The sequence below is a fragment of the Elgaria multicarinata genome, chromosome 8 (assembly GCF_023053635.1).
Source record: "Elgaria multicarinata webbii isolate HBS135686 ecotype San Diego chromosome 8, rElgMul1.1.pri, whole genome shotgun sequence".
NCBI lineage: Eukaryota > Metazoa > Chordata > Lepidosauria > Squamata > Anguidae > Elgaria > Elgaria multicarinata.
This window is the reverse complement of record NC_086178.1, coordinates 38,236,422-38,256,665: the sequence shown is the minus strand read 5'-3', so window position 1 is coordinate 38,256,665 and position 20,244 is coordinate 38,236,422. Positions and strand designations below refer to the sequence as shown.

General features: G+C 39.3%; 1 protein-coding gene across 1 annotated transcript in view; it reads right to left on the bottom strand.

Moving 5' to 3' along the window:
- Positions 1 to 20,244, bottom strand: part of PID1 (phosphotyrosine interaction domain containing 1) — a 133,733-nt gene that overhangs the window by 98,666 nt on the left and 14,823 nt on the right. The window contains exon 2 of the mRNA XM_063132207.1: positions 3,246 to 3,392. Coding sequence (XP_062988277.1) covers positions 3,246 to 3,392 — 147 coding nt within the window. The remainder of the gene's footprint in view (positions 1 to 3,245; positions 3,393 to 20,244) is intronic.

Genomic DNA, 20,244 nt, shown 5'->3' with positions numbered 1-20,244 from the left:
AAAGGCTAGATGGATCACTTTGAATTGGTTGGTCTGCATTTCTCTTGATTTCTCTTCCAGGGGCTGCAACATTTTTAAAACTTAGTTTGAAGGTGGGGCTGGTTACTTTTCTCTTTTTTTTACAATCATTGCAATGGCTTGTCTTTACCTTTTTGACTCCCCACACCTCCGCCCCATTAATCAAACATGAACTGGAATGGGGAGGAGACTGGTGGGAGGAGAAAAACTGAATGATACTCTTAATTGCCATGGCAACAAATGGCTTGCTGTTGAAAGTGTTTTGTCAGTTACTACTGGCTCCAGGCTAGAAGTTTCCTTGTGCATCCAAAGAGATATAATTGCAAAGTTTAATATGTGATTTCCTATCCCCCCAACTCCCGGTCCCAACACACACAGACTCACAAAATAACAAGTGAGTATGAAATAGTCTATATAACTTACATTTTAGCTTCTGATTTTATTTTTGCCCCAAGCAAGACAAAATTAAAAAGTCCTGAAGGAAATCATACGAACCAACTTTCTTGTTACTATTCCACTATTCCACTGATCAAGGATTCTGTTATTAGTGCAAAATAAAACCCGCAAAACTAAAGTAACTTACTCCCTTCGCTAGAACTCAAAGAGTACTTCCAGCTTCTATCAACACAGGCTGATGTTCACCTATGTCAACCCAAATATCGCATAGAAAGATGGACTACCGTCTTTCCGTGTTGAATTTCTGCCTGGGTTGCCTGGAGGTCCCTTCCCAGCTTTTAATGCTCCACAGGCTTCAAGGCTCACACAGCATTAACCCAATAACTGTACCTTACTCCCTTCAGTAGAACTCAAACATTCCTCCTAGGTCCTATCAACACAGGCAGGTGTTCACCTGGCTTATCTCATACAAAAATGGGACTACCAACTTTCCCTGTTGAATTTTTGCCTGCATTTCCCAGAGACTACTGAAGTGATCCCCCTGTTTACAACTTCCCATGACTTGAGACTTAACGCAACAATGCTTCTTTCAGGAAGCAATACATTACTTCTTTCAAGAAGAAATCAAGGAGTCCTCCCACCTCTTATCAAATTCTGTTTGGTGGTCTATTTTGTGGGCGAATGGTGGGATTGAAACTGTGTGCTGGTTTCCAAGCAGGATCTGGGGGGCTCTCTCCACCATACCATCTTTTCCAGCAGTCTCAGTCCCACCACCAACTCTCCAAACAGTGTCATCTTCCCTTTCTTCCTCTCTGCCACTAATGATAAGAGGTAAAGAGCAGTTTTCCCCCTCTCAACATTCTAAATCAGCTATGATAGGGGAGGGAGGGAGAAAGCATGACCAGGCTTATGGTTGATCCCACTAACTAACTTTACATGTAATGCACTTATTTTAAAGACTAAATGAAATGAAACTTTAAAAAAAATAGTTCCCAATGAATTCCATTACAAAAATAGAAAACCATCAGTGCTTCAGGTGAAAACCATCTGGTCTCTTTAGGAATTGTGACTACAAATGGTCAACATTTTTTTCAAAGTCATTTTTGATCAAGGATTTCCCCCCCCCCCCTGTTTTGTCTTTAAACTAATCTTTCTCTGTCAAAATGTTACTAATCAGCCTTAAATGTTTAGGATATGTAAAATGAACTTCTTTCCAGCACCTGAACATTTCAGAAAGACTGCTCAAACCCTTTTTTGGTTTTATAAAGGTTAGAACAACCTATCCACCCCAAATCATAATTTAACATGGCAGAATGCTCAGTTTACTGATGACCCTTAACATAACCATCACTGCTGTGACAGATATAATACCAGAAAACTAAACTGCTGTTGTTTATCCATCTTATTAAGGAAAAATGGGGAATTTCTAAACAAAGAAATATGGGCCCTTTCTACATCTAAGGATTATCCCAGGAAAATGGAGGGATCATCCCTGCCTGCTCCTGGGATCCCCTGTATGGCATTTGGATGCACAGGAATGATCCCGGGACGATCCCTGGAAAAAAGGCAGGTGTAGAAATGGCCATGGTGTGACAAGTTCTTTAATTACAGCCAAGACAGTTTGCTACTCGTTACGTCAAGAAATAATACCAGTTCTATTGCAGTTCAAAGACAACTTTAGTTTAAGATACAGAATGCCATAAGCAGAAAGTGACTGAAGATCTAGGGCAGGGGTTGGCAACCTTTTTAACCAATCTGAGAAAGGACTTGGGGGACTCAATCCATCTGTGGGTGGGGCAAAAGGTAAAGTGGATGTGGCCAAAACATCTTCATCTTCATCATCATCATCATTGATTAATAATACTCAGAAGACTGTAGGATCAGTATTTTCAAATAGCATCCCAAATAGCAAGCTTCTGCATGTGTACTCACAAGTAAGCAGAATAAGCCTCTGCATGTCTACCTATAAGTAAGCAGGACACCTGTGCAGGACAAGCATCAGATATAAGCAGGATAATCACTCAACAGCTTCTTCCCCAGCGCCTGCCCAACCTCTCCTGCACGGAATAGCTCTTATCTTTTCCATATGAGGAGAAACAGGGAGGTCAGATGGGGAACCCCTGCAGGCCATATCCTCTCCCATCCCTGTTGCAGGGTATGAACTCTAAACAATGCTAATGTGAAATTCTAGTTCATGGGTGGGAAACCAGCAGTACAAAGCCTAGGTACAGTCTTCCAGGCCTTTCCATCAGTCCACCAGCTTCTTCTCCCAAGCCCCATCCACTCAGTTAGTTCCAATCCACTGAGAGATGAAAGGGGAGGTTTCAACCTCCTCTTTCTGCAATCTCGCTCTCCTCTCTGTTTCTCTCTGTGTCACACACACACACATCAAAATGAGGAAGAGGATATGTGGCAAAAATCTAGTCCTGATTTGCCAATGGAAGAAAAAATTGCTCTCCATCTTTATGGGCAGTTCTCTGCACTTCAGTTTCCTTCAAGGGATTGAGAAATTGCAGGACACAGCTTTCTCATCCATCAACAATAAAGTTTACCTGGCCAAATGGAAATTTAAACAAATACACAAACAAGGTAAATATGCATGTGTCCTGGAATCAAATGGAGTGGATTCTCTGAATAGCAAATGTTCCTGAAATTTCTGTATTTGCATATTAATAACTTTCTCATTCATGTCATTAAACACATTTTGAGTATATTCTGCAGGGCTGTCAAAAAAAATAGGTGATTACACTGCTCATGCCCATTCAGTCTTTGTTGGCTTTGGGAACATTCCCATGACAGACACGTAGGTTGGGTTTTGAATTGTTACATACCTTGCATCCAGCATGTGCCCGAGTCTTCATTAATGGAGTTGTGGTACACAGCTCAATGGCTTCCGGCTCATGGAAGATTACCGTGGGGAGAGGTTCCTTCCGAAGAGTTAAGACATTGAGCTTTGTCTTCAACATGGTCTGAAAGTGCTAAACAAAAAACAAACAAAAAGGACAGAACTTCTTTTGTTTTGCAGAACTTACATGGTTGAATTCAAGCCAATAAACATGAAGGTCGATATTTCTACCTGACTTATTCTAATGATCTGTGCAGTGACATATAAACATTGCTGGAGGGAATGAAAATTGCTTAAGTTCACATAAACAAACAAGAAAGGGAGTCCTGAAATCTATGCCTTTCTTTTTCATTTTTGTAATTACGAAAGATACAAAGAGAGAAAGAAAAAGGGTCAAGATATAAAAACATAGGATATTGTAAACCTATATATATCAGCTTGGATTCAAATCTTCTCTTCTGCCAGTGAAAGGTGCTTATGCTCACAGAAGGTGGCCACCTGATTTCCCTTTTTAATTATTCAAATTTTGTTAATTGCTTGAAATATGAATATCACTATGCTTTCTAATATAGAAGCTAAAATGTATAGCTTGGGGTTTTTAAACAAAACAGAAATGGGGCAGATGGTTTGCATCTTTTCTTCAGAACAGTTAATGTTCTAGTCTGAGTAAAGTAGCCAATGGAATTTACATCTTAATAATAGCTGGGTTCCCACAACATGCTTACCCACATTCAGTGTTTGAGAGTGGTGGTAGCTGAACCGTGGATTAGTGTGTTGTTTGACTGCAGCGTATTTTCTGCAGAGTGGCTTGTTAATCAGGCGATGTGGCTTATTTTTCCTAAACAAACCACCATGAGAACTATGGTATGTTGTTGGTTTTTTAGGGTGGTTAACAGGCCATACTGCATGGTTAACAAGCCATTGAGCAAAAATAGTGCTGCATTCAGACAACTGATAACTCACCCTGCAAAAAAGGTCCTGCGTTCAGAACACACATTAACCCATGGTTCAACAACAACCCACGGTCCAGCAACTGACACATAATCACTGAGTGGGAGTTAGCGTGTTGTGTGAACCTAGCCATTATTTATTTATTTATTTATTTATTTATTTATTCATAATATTTATATACCGCTCCCCATTGAAAAGTTTCGGAGCAGTGTACAAGATAAAACGCGGAGGGGGGAACCAGAATAAAACAGTTAAAACAAAATTTAAAAGAAACAAAAAACAGAGATTCAAGGCTGCATATTAAGGAAAGGCTTCTTGGAATAAAGATGTTTTCAGGAGGCGCCAAAAGGAGTACAAGGTTGGAGCCTGCCTGACCTCCAGAAGCAGGGAATTCCACAGGAGGGGCACCACCACGCTGAAGGTTCTTCCCCTGGTGGACCGCAACACTCCACACGGCAAAAAAAATTCTGCACATACTACCTGTTTTCTATTATTTGTATACCACCCTTCCACCAAATGGATCTCTCAGACAGGGTGTGTGGGGAGCGGGGGAAGAGAGAGATAATATAATTTGAATAGTTAATTCAGTACTGTTATGAAGACTAGCAATATTTAAAATTTTACTCTCTTTTTTACCATTCTAAAACTTTGAAACTCCTCTCCTAAGCCTTAGTTACTGCAGTAAGAGCTTTAAACTAATATATGCTGGAATTTTGCCCCTGCCCCTTTTGTCTTTGGCTTCACCAACCTCAAAATGTGGCACCCCAAGATCTATTCAAAATTGAATTTAGCCCTTGGATCAGCACCCCTAAATTAAATAAATCATAGGCAAGAATTGAGCTCCGAAACTTTTAGGAATAAAAAATACTGCATTTTTTTTTTAAAGAAAGGGTGGGGGGGATTATTGATTTATGACTAACTAAAATCAATGAAAAACATTTTAAAGAGGGTATAATGTTAAATATTGAGCGTGAATTGCTTGTACATTTCCCCGAGTCATTTGTATGGCTGGGAATACACTTGCAAAAATGGACCTTTAGCTTGACCCAACAGAATAATTCTTATGTTCTTTTATGAAACTCAAAGAAATTTCCAGTAGCAATCACTACTAATCCCATACCCTCTAAACACAGCCTAAGACAATAACAGACTTATACATGTTTTGCCGGGGGTGGGGGGTGGGGGTGGGATAACCTGTAAGTATTATCAGTGGACATAAGAACATAAAGAGAGCCATGATGGATCAAACCAAGGATCCATCCAATCCAGCATTTTGTTCACACTCTGGCCAACCAGTGGCTAACAGGAAACCCACAAGCAGGACATGAGTGCAACAGCACCCACTTGCCCATGTTCCCCAGCAACTGGACCCCCAACAAAAGTACAGAAAAGCCAACAGAGAGGCATCCATTCACTTCAGCATATTTTAAAATTAAGCTTTCAATACTGTTTAGTAAAATCAAGACTAGAAAAGAGTCTGATGACTCAGATATGAGACTGTTCAAATATAGTGAATGAATTAAAACTGGCTCCAGAATGTCTCGTCTTTGTCACTGAAAGCACAAAGTCATTCAGAGTTAGCCAGTCTACTTCAGAACACTGCCTGTGTATCTAACTAGTCCTGGTGGCTAAATGCAATCCCCAGCATCAGAGGCAGTAAACCTGCATAAACTAGTTGCTGGGGAACATGGGTAGAAGAGTGCTGTTACACTATGTCCTGCTTGTGGGTCCCTGGTCGTCAGCTGAACAAAGTGCTGGACTAGATGGACCCTTGGTCTGATCCAGGTTATGTATCTACTATCCTTACTCCCTTTCTCAACTAGGCTGTGGAAACAATGTGTAGGTGGTTTGCTAGTATACATATTTGAAAACCAATCAAATCTTGATATAGTTCAGGATCTATCTGCAGTGAGTGTGAGAACCATAATTTATGGGTTGAAGTTGTACCTTACTTTCCTATTTGCACATAACTGTTAAGAGCAGTCCAAGAGTAAAGCACGTCTCAACAAGATATTGCAAAACTCTTTGTAAAAGATCCCAGTACATCCACAGTGGGTATTACACATAAAGTTACAATTGTAGCAGCATTTCATGATTATGCCAACCGCATAAGAACTTGGGTTTTGTTTTTTTGGGTTTTTTTTGCATACATTGCTGAAATTACCAATTTCCTGGAATGTGCTGCCCCTTTTGCTCATTGGCTCACACAGCCACGGCTCCCTGATTTGGAAGAGAATAATTCTGTTCTGGAAGGCATCCAAGTAGCTTTAATGAGATTTGCAGTTCATAATCTTTTTAAAAGTTTATAATCATTTATAGTTAATAAACCTCAAAGCAGATACCTTTGCCATGATTCTGGAGTGCTGTTTTTATTAGGAAAATCTATACTAGGCTTTTTAAAATTCTAGGATATTTAATGTCTAATTTTTAACACAATTTTTATCATCTGTGTTATGTGTGAGTAGATGTTCATAATTATTCCTTGCGGGCTGAGAGAGACATAAAGACAGAAAACCCATGTTTTATACGTGCATGGCATTACTTAATTTGGATAGATTGAGTAAGAACTGCTGTTTATTAAAATCATAAACATACATTGCAACTAGCTCTAAAAAACAAACACATATACAACCAATATAACTTATTCAGTTCAGGAATTGTCTTGGTTCAGTTTAAACTGCCCATTCAGCAATTCTGTCTTCCTTCCCCACCCGTAATATTATGGGCCCACTTATTCATAAACAAATCATTAACATTCTTGACATAAATCCATAGTTTGCAGCTATTCCAAGCTATGATCATGTTTTACTACATTTGCTTGGCCTACTATGAATGGCAGTTTTGTTTCATATAAACCGTCTTCAAAAAAAACAAGACCATAAATTATGCATTGTGAGGAAGTGGTCAGTGTAAATAGCTTGCACACAAACAACAGCCTTATTATCAAGGGCAGAATCTGGCAGGAGGTTCTCCTGCTCAAGTGCCTTCTTCCACACTCTCCCATATCTCCCAATTTATTTCAAATTTAGTCACGTAGAAAAACTTCCCAGCGACAGCCCTACTGTTCAGTAGATTGCGTATATTATGCAACTTTCTCGGTACCTATTCAAACTGGACGTATCTTTTGGATTAGAGGATCAATTAATGCAATTTTTATTCTCTTTCACTGTGTGTTCAGAGTTCTTTATTTTTCTGCTCCCTACAGATTATGTCAAAGGAAAATGGTAACCAGTGAACTTGATCTTCAAATAGTGAGATTTAACATTTTAACAGTGAAAATAACATTTTGTCAAATTGGTTAAACTTTAAAAATAAAATTAATAAATGACTATTTTTGACACACAGTGACTTCTGACATTATGGGGCAGCCCTCCCCAACCTTGTACCTCCAAATGTTTTGGACTACAGCATTCCTGATAGTTGGCCATGCTGGCTGGAGCATGATGAGAGTTAAAGTCCAAAGCATTTGGAGGGCACCAGGTTGGGGAAGGCTGCTACGCAGTAATCTGAATAATAAAATAAGTCACAGGACATTCAGAGCTTCAGCTATTGGGCGGTATAGAAATGTAATAAATAAATAAATAAAATTTGGAAAACCTGTGTCAAGTGGGGATTATATCACTAACCCAACTAATTGGCTATATCTACTTTTGGTTTCATCGCAGAACTGAGATCCGAGCGCTACACAAGAACTATTTCCTTTCCTGCTTTTCTACTACGTAACTTCTATGTCGCACTGTGGTATAACAGAATAGCACAAATACACAAAAGGAAATCATACTTTCTTCCACTTTCACAATTAAATGCTATATTTTCTCTGCTCTAACAAAAACCCTTGACAGAAGCACTGGTTAGAGACAGAAGCAAAACTGAAGGATCACATCATTTAAACATAAACAACCATGAGTATGGGAATGATGAGTGTACAATAACTGCCTTGTGTATAAAAGCCTACAATGGCTTCGGGCCAAACTAAACATTCTACTAATCATGTGGAGTGTAGCTATGCATTATAGTTTTCCTTAGTCTTGTGTAAGCTGACCTGATTTGGATTGGGACCATGGCATTCTGAAGGTCATTTTTTAGCTGTTTTTCCTCTTTAGACACTTAAGACTGTAACAGCTTATTTATCATGCAGTACTTTGACAGCAGGCCTTCTCTGTAGCGGCACCCACCCTTTGGAAAACCCTCCCTCATGCACTGCCAGAGACAGAAAATGTGGCATCTTTTAAATACCTCCTGAAAACAACACATTTGTTCACCCATGCTTTCCCTGGGGGTGTAATTAAATTAATTAAGCTGCTCCATTTTACTGTTCTTTGAATGGTTTTTTATTGTAGTTGGAAGAGTTTTAATGATGTGTTTTTATTGTATTTTAAATGTGATTTTAATATTTATTGTGAACCACTGAGGGATTTAATTATATTCAGTGGTTTCTAAGTGTCAGAAATAAATTTTAAAAATCATTTATCATATTTATTTTTCTAAGTTTAAAGAAACACAAGAGGAGACCTGCTGGATGAGACCAAGGCCTTAACCCTATGAGAAGCCAACACGTAGGACATGAGCGCAATAGCACTTTGCCAGCAAGGTCTGCCTGGCAGCAGCACTGCCATCTTTTCAGCACCAGGTTCCTCTACTTCCAGGCATTTTAAATTGGGTCCTGATAATTTTACTGTTAATTGTTTTTAACTGTTTTACTTTTTTGTATGTTAAAGGTTTTATATTACATTTTATCATGTTGTGAACTGCGGGGGTTACAGAAATAGGATGAATGAGTGTTGTTCAGAGGCATACGGCCTCAAATACTGGAGGTAATGTATAACAAACATAACTAGTAGCCATTGACAGACTTATCCTAGATGTGTTTGTCTAATTTCTTTTAAAGCTGTGCTTGTTGGTGGCTATCACTACACCTTATGGTGGTGAATTCCACAGTTTACATCTATTTTAAAATGCTCAGTGAAATTTTGTTAACTTTTAAATTAGCGTAATTTAGGACTCCTAACCTACCAAGGACCTTGAATCTTCTTAAGGGAAAACATACTTATAATTACAAAAAGAAGCTGACTGATTCCTAAAAAAACAATGGCTTACTGATCACTTATGTTGTCACAGATCTGCCCATTTGTAGACCAAACAACAACAGCAATGACAGCAGGTGGGGACTCTTCCTGCCACATCCATTTAGGTATCCCTGAGACCAAAGGATTATTTTCCTCTGTGTCTTTTAGAAGACCTCCTCATCCACCAATTTTCTTCCAACTGTGATGATGTGATAGGACTGATACATCCCTTGAGAGTTCATCCAATTAGCAAAGGGGCTGTGCAGATGGAATCTCTCCAAATTCACTGCTATGCATAAGATCAGAAGTGGGCCCCATACTTAGAAGGTTCAATATCCTGGCTAATGGGAAATCCCACATTCTAATACCAACAGGATCTCCCAGTTCAAGCATTCATGAACACGAGAAGGGAAAGAAGCACATGAGCCTGCGGTTCACTCTCAAGCTCAGCACAAGTAGAGATGTTATTAGAAATGTATCATCCAAACAGCCCCTAGTTGTTCTGACCATCTAGAATCTATGTAGGAAATAAACTTCAGTATCTTATTTGTTTACTATACTATCAAGGGGACAAGATCCCTCAAGAGGTAATGAAGAGTTTTAACCAAGCAAGGAAACCATCCATAGCAAGTAGCATAGTAAAACTTAAATATTCACTATAGGCCAAGAGAGCTCCTTTTCATAACACCAGAGATATTCTAAGTTTGCAAGTCTGCTCACATCGTGGAAAGATAGCTAAGTCACAATCCATAACTGTTGTACTCCCATTTTCTTGATTTTGATTTTTTTTAAAAGCACATCCTAAGAATAAAAACAGGTTTAAGTTGCACAGGTTATATATAGATGGCTTTTCTACAATTGTTTTTGCTGATTTTCCTGTAGATTTTATCATGTAAGCAAAACAAAATGAGGATGACAGCTGCAAAACAAAAGCAACCAACAAATGATAAAGAGCACACAACTGCTATAATTAATACGTATCCAACATGCTATACACATTTGATTGCAAAGTATTTATATACACACCACACATAGAATAGGTTCTAAATATACAATGCGTAATGAACAATAAACCCCACCAAAAGTTCAAACATAGGCTGTAGATGGCTTTTGAATAACTGTTTTGTTGATGGGTTTATTTTTCTTTTGGATGTTATTACATATTCATCTATGCTGCTGTTTTATTATTGTCCTATAGTTTAATTTTTTATGGATCTGTTTACTTCCCGGCGAACTTAATTATGGGAATAAAAGTAACCCTTGCAATCAATTCCTAAACACTTTTACCAATAGATACTTTTGATTTCATTGGATGTAAGTGTGCATAGGGTCACTCGAAATTAACTGTGGGATCTTTGAGACTGCAGTACAATACTAAATTATGAAAATGTATAATTTTGTCTAGGCATGTAATTAAAAGGAAGTATAGCAAAACTTGGCTGCTCTAATTTCTCTTCCAGCTCCCGCTTAAGAAGCAGCCTACACATGAAGTTAATGTGCCTGTAATGCTTCCTTCCACTCTATCGCCATGTTCTATAAAGAGTGGAGGGAAAATACATTGTAAATATTTATTTTTCTCACAGACGTACTGAATACAAGTAAAGTCTTTAAAAGGAGAGGATATGATCCAGTGCCAACTCAAGCCAGTATAAAGACACTGATTGACTTCAACAGACTCAAATTAAAAAACTTTAGAAGTACCAAGACCTCATTTAACAGAAGCCAGTTTCACATCTTCTGTTCATTGAGGCCTCTGCATTCCAAAGATCTCTACCACCCTCAAAGTAAATAGATACTTTGTAAATAAATAGCATACATATTGCTGTCAATTCACCAGTTACAATAGCATGCCAGAGTTTACCACATGACATAACGTTTCATTTATTGGGAGAACCTAGGTAACTATATTGAAATTTATGACACAGACGCAGCTATGCCATCTTATGTTACACAGTAGGGTTATTGCAAATACAGGAGAATTCTTTCATCAGTAACTTGTTCTCAGCACCTCAAACAGTCTCAAAAAGAGGATAGGCAGCTAATAGAGCTCAGGAACCTGAATAAAGCAGCAGGCACCAAGAATTGAGTCTACGCTCAGAGCAGGGATCCAGATATGCAAAAAGGCCTGTAGTGCATATCCTGGTCACTCCTGCAAGACATGTTCAAAAGCATGGTGAGTACTACAAGGCATACCTGTGGGTGAGGCCTCCCCACTGTTTAACCAAGCTAGACTAGCATCCTTCTTTCAGTTCAGTTGACCACAGTCCAAGTACTAGTTCTAACTCAAGAAATCTATTGTGGTCTGGTTTCCCACAACATTGCCACTGGTACTTCTGCTTGGACTTTAAAATGGGGGTAAAGTCACTTGATATAACTTTTGCATTTTTCAAAGCAAGATAGACTGCAGTCCTCGAAAATTTACTGGTGGATACTTCCTCCCCCCACACACACACACACTTCTTTTCTTTTTTTAGTGAACACATCATATTTGAGTTTTCAGAAGTGTGAGAGTTTGTGCCATAAGGATCATGGATTCAACACTTTTTCAAACAATTGCTTATTTAATAATAGAGAGCCAATACTCAAACAATATTGTTTCACTTGAGCTAGTAGGAAATGGTACTAATTGTTGCTCAAATCAGTCACTAAGCAAAACTGCTATCTTTAAGGATCAATAAAACATTGCCTTCTTGGTAACTTCCTGATTTTGCTGAACTAAATTAGCATGCACACACAAATGTTGATGTGTAAAATTATTATTATTAACTGCCCCATAGCCGAAGCTCTCTGGATGGTTTACAAAGATTAAAAACGTAGACATGCATATGTATCATGGGCTTTACACTATTTAGTCAAATATATCTACATTTAAGAAGGTAGTTTGCAGTATTCCATTACATTCTTGCATCAGTGCAAAGAACAAAACTCCAAGGCAGCATGTGAAGATAGACACTGTCTTGGTTTTCAAAAGTTAACATTGCTTTGTATAGGTTGAAGTCTACAGGCTTTTACTGAGCACAGCAGAGAAGGAACAAAAACGGACTCTCACTGGACATGAAAGATTGCTATACCTCGAACGTATTTTAACTCATCATCTAACAGACCTGATTGTTCTATATATAATGGGAATGATTGGCCACTGAAGGGTGGTTTGTACATTTTACAAATAACAAAGTAAATATTCTACAATTAGACTATAAACAATGTAGCTGATTTGTAATCATTTATACTTATTCTGTGATTCAACAATATTGCAAACACATACCAAAAAATCTAAAACTGTTGACTAGAAAGTTCATATTCCATATATGAACTTTCTAGTTGACTAGAAAGTTCATATTCATAGCACCTTTGCACTCGCATTTTTTCATACCAAACCTGGCATTAAGGATCCATATTTAATGCTTGTCTCCTCTCCTATTGCTCCTTCTGGTTCCACTTGCCAAACTCTTCTCACATATATTTTATTTCAGTAAATCTCTCTTGTCTCATGACATATCAATAATTCCTGAAATGTCTTGGAAACAAATGTTTCCATTTTCAGTTCAATCTATTTGGCTTTGCAACAAGCCCGTTCCTTCCTGATTTGCGAATCCCAAAATGCATTAACTTCAGATAAACTCAAGAGGACTCATCTTTCATATTCTTCTCTATTTCTCTGTTGTTGTCTTCATCATGTCTCTCTCATTATCCGTAACAGAATGTTTACAGTTTGCGAAGTACCTTGCCTAGTCTATTCTCCTGGCAACAATGCAAACCTTTCCCCCAAAAAACGTTCTCCACTATTCTCATTAGACTGTGGGTTCTTAGGCCACTATCCAATGGGGCACTTACGCCCCTGCTGTGTTGCGCAAGTGGGACACACTGCTTGCAAAAGGGAGATTAAGCACTTGCTAGAGGAAACCCTGAAACAAGCAAAAATGCTAGTTTATGCACTTGTTTTTGCTTGCCCTGGAAGTGCTAAATCTCCATGGCGTAAGCAGTGAGCCCCACTTGTGCAACACAATTGGCAGCGCAGAGAGAATTGGGCTGGGGCAGAAACACCCCACTGATTTCTACGCTAACGGTTTACTGAAACCCTAAAATTTTGGACCATTGAAATCCATGGGATTTTAATTAGTCACATTCTGGTTGGATCCAACCAGAGAGCTGGTGTAATGTAGCATCCAATGGTGCAATCCTATACATGCCTACTCAAAGATAAGTCTCTTCTATTTTTCTCACCTTTTCTACATTTCCAACTTCTGTGTTTCATATCTATTTTTTTTTCATAATTTATATGTCTTTGCTTTTTACTTTTAGTGATGTTATTCCTTGATTCTCAGGGGGAAATTATCTTTGGAGTATAATTCTGAACTAAGGACCTCTTGAAGGGAAAAATAACCCCCTCCTTCACACACCCAAGTCAAGAAATGCAAAGCACTACAGCTTCTTTCATCTAGTTCAATCAATACATATTCTCTGTGCTAACAAAGCCAGAAAAGAATCAGTGAGTTCTCCAACATAATTTTTGAGCAAAATGTCTTTTAAACTGGCACGTCTCCTCCTGGGGTTAGATGTGCAAGCTCAGATCAATATTTTGCCTTGTATGCAACTTTTGTAAGTATGGGAGCTCTCTCAAAATCTGGATTTGACATCTTTATGCACTATAGGCTTTCAATGAGCACTCTGTAATCTGTGTTTGATGGAATTTGGATTTGCTCTATTTTAAGATTACAACACATCCACCCCTCGCCCCTGCACTCTTTTATATGAGACCTCTTGAACAAGACGTATTTCTATCCTAACAAGTTCTCCCTCCCAAACAGTTCTCCCTCAATCATCTTACCTTCATGACAACCCTATGAAGTAAGATATTGGGCTTGTTCAGCCGATACTTCAGGTTCTGTGGTTAGTGAAACTGTGGTTTTCTGGGGTTAGCAATAACCACAAGCCATGCTGTCGCACACAACACTTTAAGACACAGTTAGAGCCACTAACCCTGCTCCAGACAGTCTGACTGTGGTTAGTGAGTGAGCAGGGTTTAGCAAAATGTATCACACAAGACACCTGAAACCCTGCTGATTAACCAAAACCCTTAACTAGCAGGGTTTAAGGTGTCTTCTGAACTGGCCCACAGTGAAATATAATGACTAGCCGAAGGTTACCTAAAGAGCTTTATAGCTAAATGGAGATTTGAACTAGATCTCCCTAATCCTCACCCAACACCAGGGGCCTTCCTAGACGAGGCCTTAGCGCGCATTCTGTCCCGGCTTCCCTGCTGTGCGTCCAGATGACGCACAGGGGAATCCGCAGACAGGCCGCGCTGAGGCCTGGTCTTACCCGCCATAAGCGAAGTCGCTTATGGCGCGCCTTTTCCCCAGCTCCGGCCTCAGGCCGGAGCTGGGGAAAGTGTGGAGAGTTCCGCGGCTTTTCGCGGCTCCTCGCTTACTCGCGAGGAGCCGCGAAAAGCCACGGACCTGGCACGATGCGCTGTGCCCATCGTGCCAGGAGGTGGGTGATCGGGGGGGGGGGGAAGATGGCAGAGGGCGACGAAGGAGACAGCGAGGTGATGGCAGAGGGCGACGAAGGAGACAGCGAGGTGATGGCAGAGGGCGACGAAGGAGACAGCGAGGTGATGGCAGAGGGCGACGAAGGAGATGGTGGGGGGGGGCGGAGGGCGACGAAGGAGACGATGAGGTGATGGCAGAGGGCGACGAAGGAGATGGTGGGGGGGGCGGAGGGCGACGAAGGAGATGGTGGGGGGGCGGAGGGCGACAAAGGAGATGGTGGGGGGGCGGAGGGCGACGAAGGAGACGGCGAGGGGGGCGGATGGGGGGGATTAAATTAAAAAAAAACCCTTACCTTCTCCGGCGGCTTCGGGCCCCACATGGCCCCTTTAAAAAAAAAAAAACATGGCCGACGCTGCAGGGCTTCCGTCGTCCCTGCGGGTCGGCCGTCTAGGAGGCTGGGCGGCGCGCGTTAAACTTAGCACGCCGTCGCCCCGCCTCCCTGCCGGCTTATCCCGGCAGGTCTAGCAAGGCCCCAGGTAGTAGTCATGGGTGTTCTCATTATTCTCTCTTCAGCTGACTTCCTTCTTCCACTGCTCTTCCAATATTAGAGAGAGGCTCAATACATGTCACAAGCTCATGCACTTTCTTGTCCCCTCTCATGTGTTGATCCCCCCCCCCCATTTCTTGATTTGACTAACATGGCTTGCTGTGATGTCTATATCAGGCAAACTAACTAGTATTAGCTGCAAACCATAGTTTGCAAAACTACCACAGGCATTAAAATTAGGATAGAATGCAAGAAATTGAGAAAGAAGTAAGAAAAGGAAAGCTGAAGTAACAGTTAAGGAATCCTTGCCCACTAAGTTTTTCTCATTCCACTGCGCAGTAATGTTTTTTCAACCCAAACCTGTCATATTTTATTATTTTCATGACTAACGCTTGGTTCATGCACTGTAAGAGAGCTCTCCAGAAACTTTGGAGAGATAATGTTGTTATATTATACTTAGGAAAAATTCATCATGCCTTGTAACTGCAAAGACCACATCTTAACTTTCTTTATATGCTGGTGTTTTCTTAAAGGCAGTTCTATTGCGTTCTGCTTCAATCCTTTTCTTAGACATGTGGTACCTATTACAGATTTTTATAAGAAAATAGAGCATGCAGAGGGAAAACACAACCTTGCTTCAGCTTTCATGCTAGAGAACAACCATCCAGGAACACTGGAGCAATAGACATTCCTTGGCAATTTTCATTTGCTGATTATATGGTTTTCTTTCAATGCACTGTAATAAGTACTTAGGCTATCCTCTGGATAAACCTTCATACATTAAAAACAAGGTAAGAGTTCCTTCCATATCCTTGAATGTCAGGGAATACTCATTTCAAATAAATGTATTAATTCAAAGCTTTACTGCCCATAACTGCACTGTACTGAATGTTTATACTGTCAGTTAATGGACTATTCCAGCTAATGAGGAAAAAGACAAATGAATCCCAGAAGGCAAGTGGTTGTTATTGTTACAAAAGAAACATTTGTTGCTGTTGTTGTTGTCGTTGAGTATATAGTTTTTCAGGACATTTACATTATAATTTAACTGGGAGATGTTACATTGTGTTACTGATGTAGCTTTTGCTGCATTTATATTGACAAAATTCCAAAAGCCAATATAATGAAACCGACACAGTGTTGGACTCACATTGAGAAGACCTGGATTTAGGTCTTCCAGTAAGCCATGGAGGTCATTGTTTGCCCTTGATAGAGACCATTTGTAAGCCTCATAATGGAGTGAAGATGAAATGGGAGAATCCCACATATGCTTCCCTAAACTCCCTTTTGAAAGGGTATGATACAAAATGTGATAAAGAAACAATAAAATGAACTTCTCTCACTGGACAAGTTTTATCTATTCCTCAACTGAAGTATTTCCTTTCACAATAATACATGTTTTGCAATTCCTTTAAAATCCAGTTTTGAACACAGTAAATACTTGTGTGATTCACCCTACAATCACATCATGGGTGGCCGTGCAGCCAAAACACTATTAGCATCAAGCCTACCAAGTTATGCCTCAACCCAGCAGGGATAAGGTTTACAAATCTTTTGCTGACGGTGCCTCTACACCTTTAACACCTGCCAGTCCAGCATATATTCAGCAGGTTTCATCATCACTGTATCACCATGCTGGGGAAAGCTATACCTATTTCACTACTTCCTAACATGCAACAGTTAAAGGCATTGAGCCTCTGCTGGGGTGGAATGGGGGAAATGGCCACCCGAAAGCTTGCTGCTAATGATAGGCAATGGCTCCATGCCTGTTCCACATCCCTAATGTAGGCACAGCCAACAAGCTTTAATGGCATTGTGGGATATATTGTTTCCAATTCTAGCTACAATGCATTGCTATAGCTCAGGGGTCCACAATGCGACACCCACACCCATTAAGTTCTCCACTCCCTGTCCATTTCAAACATATTTTTTTAATAAAAACCTTGTAAAATGTTCAAGTAGTTTTCTTTCTCTTCTAGCCTCTAGCTTCACTATTGCTCCACCCCACCATCCCTTTAACTCATTTTTGTTTAGTCACACACCCCACAGCAGCCATTATGTGACTAGCCATATCGTCTGTGGGCAACATTTTGTAGTGGTGCCCACAACGGTTTCTCAAATTCCCAAATGTACCCACAGATCCAAAAAGTTTGGGGACTCCTGTTATAACTTGCTCCCAGGCTCAATTCAAGTTTGTGGTGGTTACCTCTAAAGCCCTAAACAATCTGGACCAAACTTCTCTGAAGTAGTGCATTTTTCCAAATTATCCTAATTATTAAGATCTTCTACAGAGGGTGCCTCCAATCAATGAGCACTCAGGGTGATTACCCACATGGTAATCTCTTTTTATTTTTCAACAACAAATGAAGGCCTTTTAAAACAAATGTAATTGCTTCCAGTATTTATTTTGTGTTCATTGTTGGTCAAGGAGGGTTAACATCAGAAGAAAAGAGTGGGGAAATTTACGTGAGGTTTCTTTCTGAAATATTCTATGGGTGTTTTTCTTGAAAAAATTAACCATAATTTGTTATGTGAAAGGGTTAAACACTGAACTGGAAGCCACCTATTTTATTTTATTTTATTTTATTTTATTCATGCAATGAAAAACTTGGAGTTTATGTAATCTTCAAAATAAAACAAATCCTTGATAACTGCATTTATTTCAGTGAGGTTGATTTTACTCTAGCATAACTAATATCAACATTTGAACCATACATATATACAAGGCCGAAGTTTATCCCTGAATGACCACAGCCACATTCATAACTCAGTTGATAACATTTTAATTCAGTCAGTAATTGCCACTGAAACTCTAGTTTCATTCAACATTAGCTATTCCAATGCCAAACCACACTCACTCAGTTTATATTGGAAAGAGTCACATATGCCAAAAGCCTCAAACCATAACAGAGAAACAAAAGGTCAGTCTATTACTCTACAAATAAACAGAATAAACTGCAAGCAACGTTACAGATTTCCATGACTAACTTTTGTCTATTGTATAAAAAGGATTTCTACACATACCAATATACCAATTACAACCACTTAAGTAGGAGTTTGATGTTAACAAAGGCTATTTTATATTTTTTAAGAACACCTGCTATTATTTATTTATTACACTTATACACTTTATTACATTTATTCTTCTTTATTGATACATTGTAAGCCGCTCCGAGAGCCTTTTGGCTGAGGTGCGGGATAAAAAAACTCTAAATAAATAAAATAAATAAATATACTGCTCCCATAGCCAGGGCTCTCTGGGTGGTTTACAGAAATTCTAAAATTGAGATAAAAACAAGTATACAAAACTCTAAAACACAGAACATACACACTTAAAGCATTAAAAATCGTTAAAAAACTAAACATGTGGGTGTCCACTGATGACCATATAATTGTTTAGATAGTTTGGTAACCAGGTCCTCTCAATCCAACTTTCTGCAAAACAGACTTCTAAAGCTCTGAATCTTGAAAACAGCATATAACTACTGACAGTAAGCAATACTGACAACACAACGTGCATCCCAATCATACGTATGTTTACTTAACAATGTCCCACATCATATAGTGGTATTTATTCCCAAGTAATTATGGACAGGATTGTAGCCATTAGTGTAGGGTGACCATATGGAAACGAGGACAAGGCTTTTGTATCTTTAACAGTTGTATTAAAAAGGGAATTTGAATAGGTGTCATTTTTATGTATGCAGCACCTGATGAAATTCCCTCTTCATCACAACATTTAAAGCTGCAGGAGCCCTGCCCTCTTTTGTATCTGGTCAAGCTAGGCAGGGCTCCTGTAGCTTTAACTGTTGTGATCAAAAGGGAATTTCACCAGGTGCTGCATACATACAAATAGCACCTGTTGAAATTCCCTTTTCAATACAACTGTTAAAGATACAGAAGCCTTGTCCTTCTTTTCATATAGTCACCCTACACTAATGGCTATAATCCTGTCTATAATTAGTTACAGCATCTTGAAGTTGGCATCTTTAAGTAGGGCTAGGAATAAGCCTTTTCTGAAATCCTGGAGTGCCACTCCCAATCAGTATGGACTACACTGAGTTAGATGGACCACAGAACTCACTGAGAATATAAGGCAGCTTCCTAAGTACCTAATCTATGGAAATCAATGGGCACTCATCTAATTTTAGTGGGATTGAGTCAGTATCCAGTAACAGTGACAAGTCTTTCAAAAACAAAAACAAGTCATATAAATAAATCCTACAAACTAAAACTTATTTTTATTTCAGGGACAGTGAAGCAAGACTTCCAGAGCTTCCACGTGTTTATGATTTTATTCGTGTATCTGCTTTATATGAAATTCTATCTACTTCTTGAGCTCAATGACATAATATATTTGGCTGTTTTCCTCCTTAGGTGCTAGATCTAACTATAACCTTGTAGCGTATCCAAAGTATTGAAATTGTGAAAATGGCTGCAATAAATCTAGCTAGATAGAATCATAGAAGAGTTGGAAGCGGCCTATTAGCCAATCGAGTCCAACCCCTTGCTCAGTGCAGGAATCCACATATAGAATCATAGAATAGTAGAGTTGGAGGGGCCCTATAAGTCAATCAAGTCTAACCAGATAGATGCTATGGTGCTAGGTATGTCAACATAGATGAGCATTTTATAGTGCAACATTAACAAAATGGACAGGTAGCTCCCCTGAAAGGACTGAAATCCAACTTTCAGGAGTAGGAGAGAGAACAAAAGGAAAAGAGGGGGGGGCAAAGACTTCCAGCTCTGTTTTAGTTGTGGCTGAAGACTAGAATATTAAGCCAAAAATGTTTTGATTTTATTTCTTAATACAGGTTTAAGACAAATGTATGTAATTTCTAGTTAGTACTTCTTTCATTTTAATTTAGGTTTTCAAAACAATTTAGAGTAATGTGTACTATATTTATATACATACTTATACATCACCTT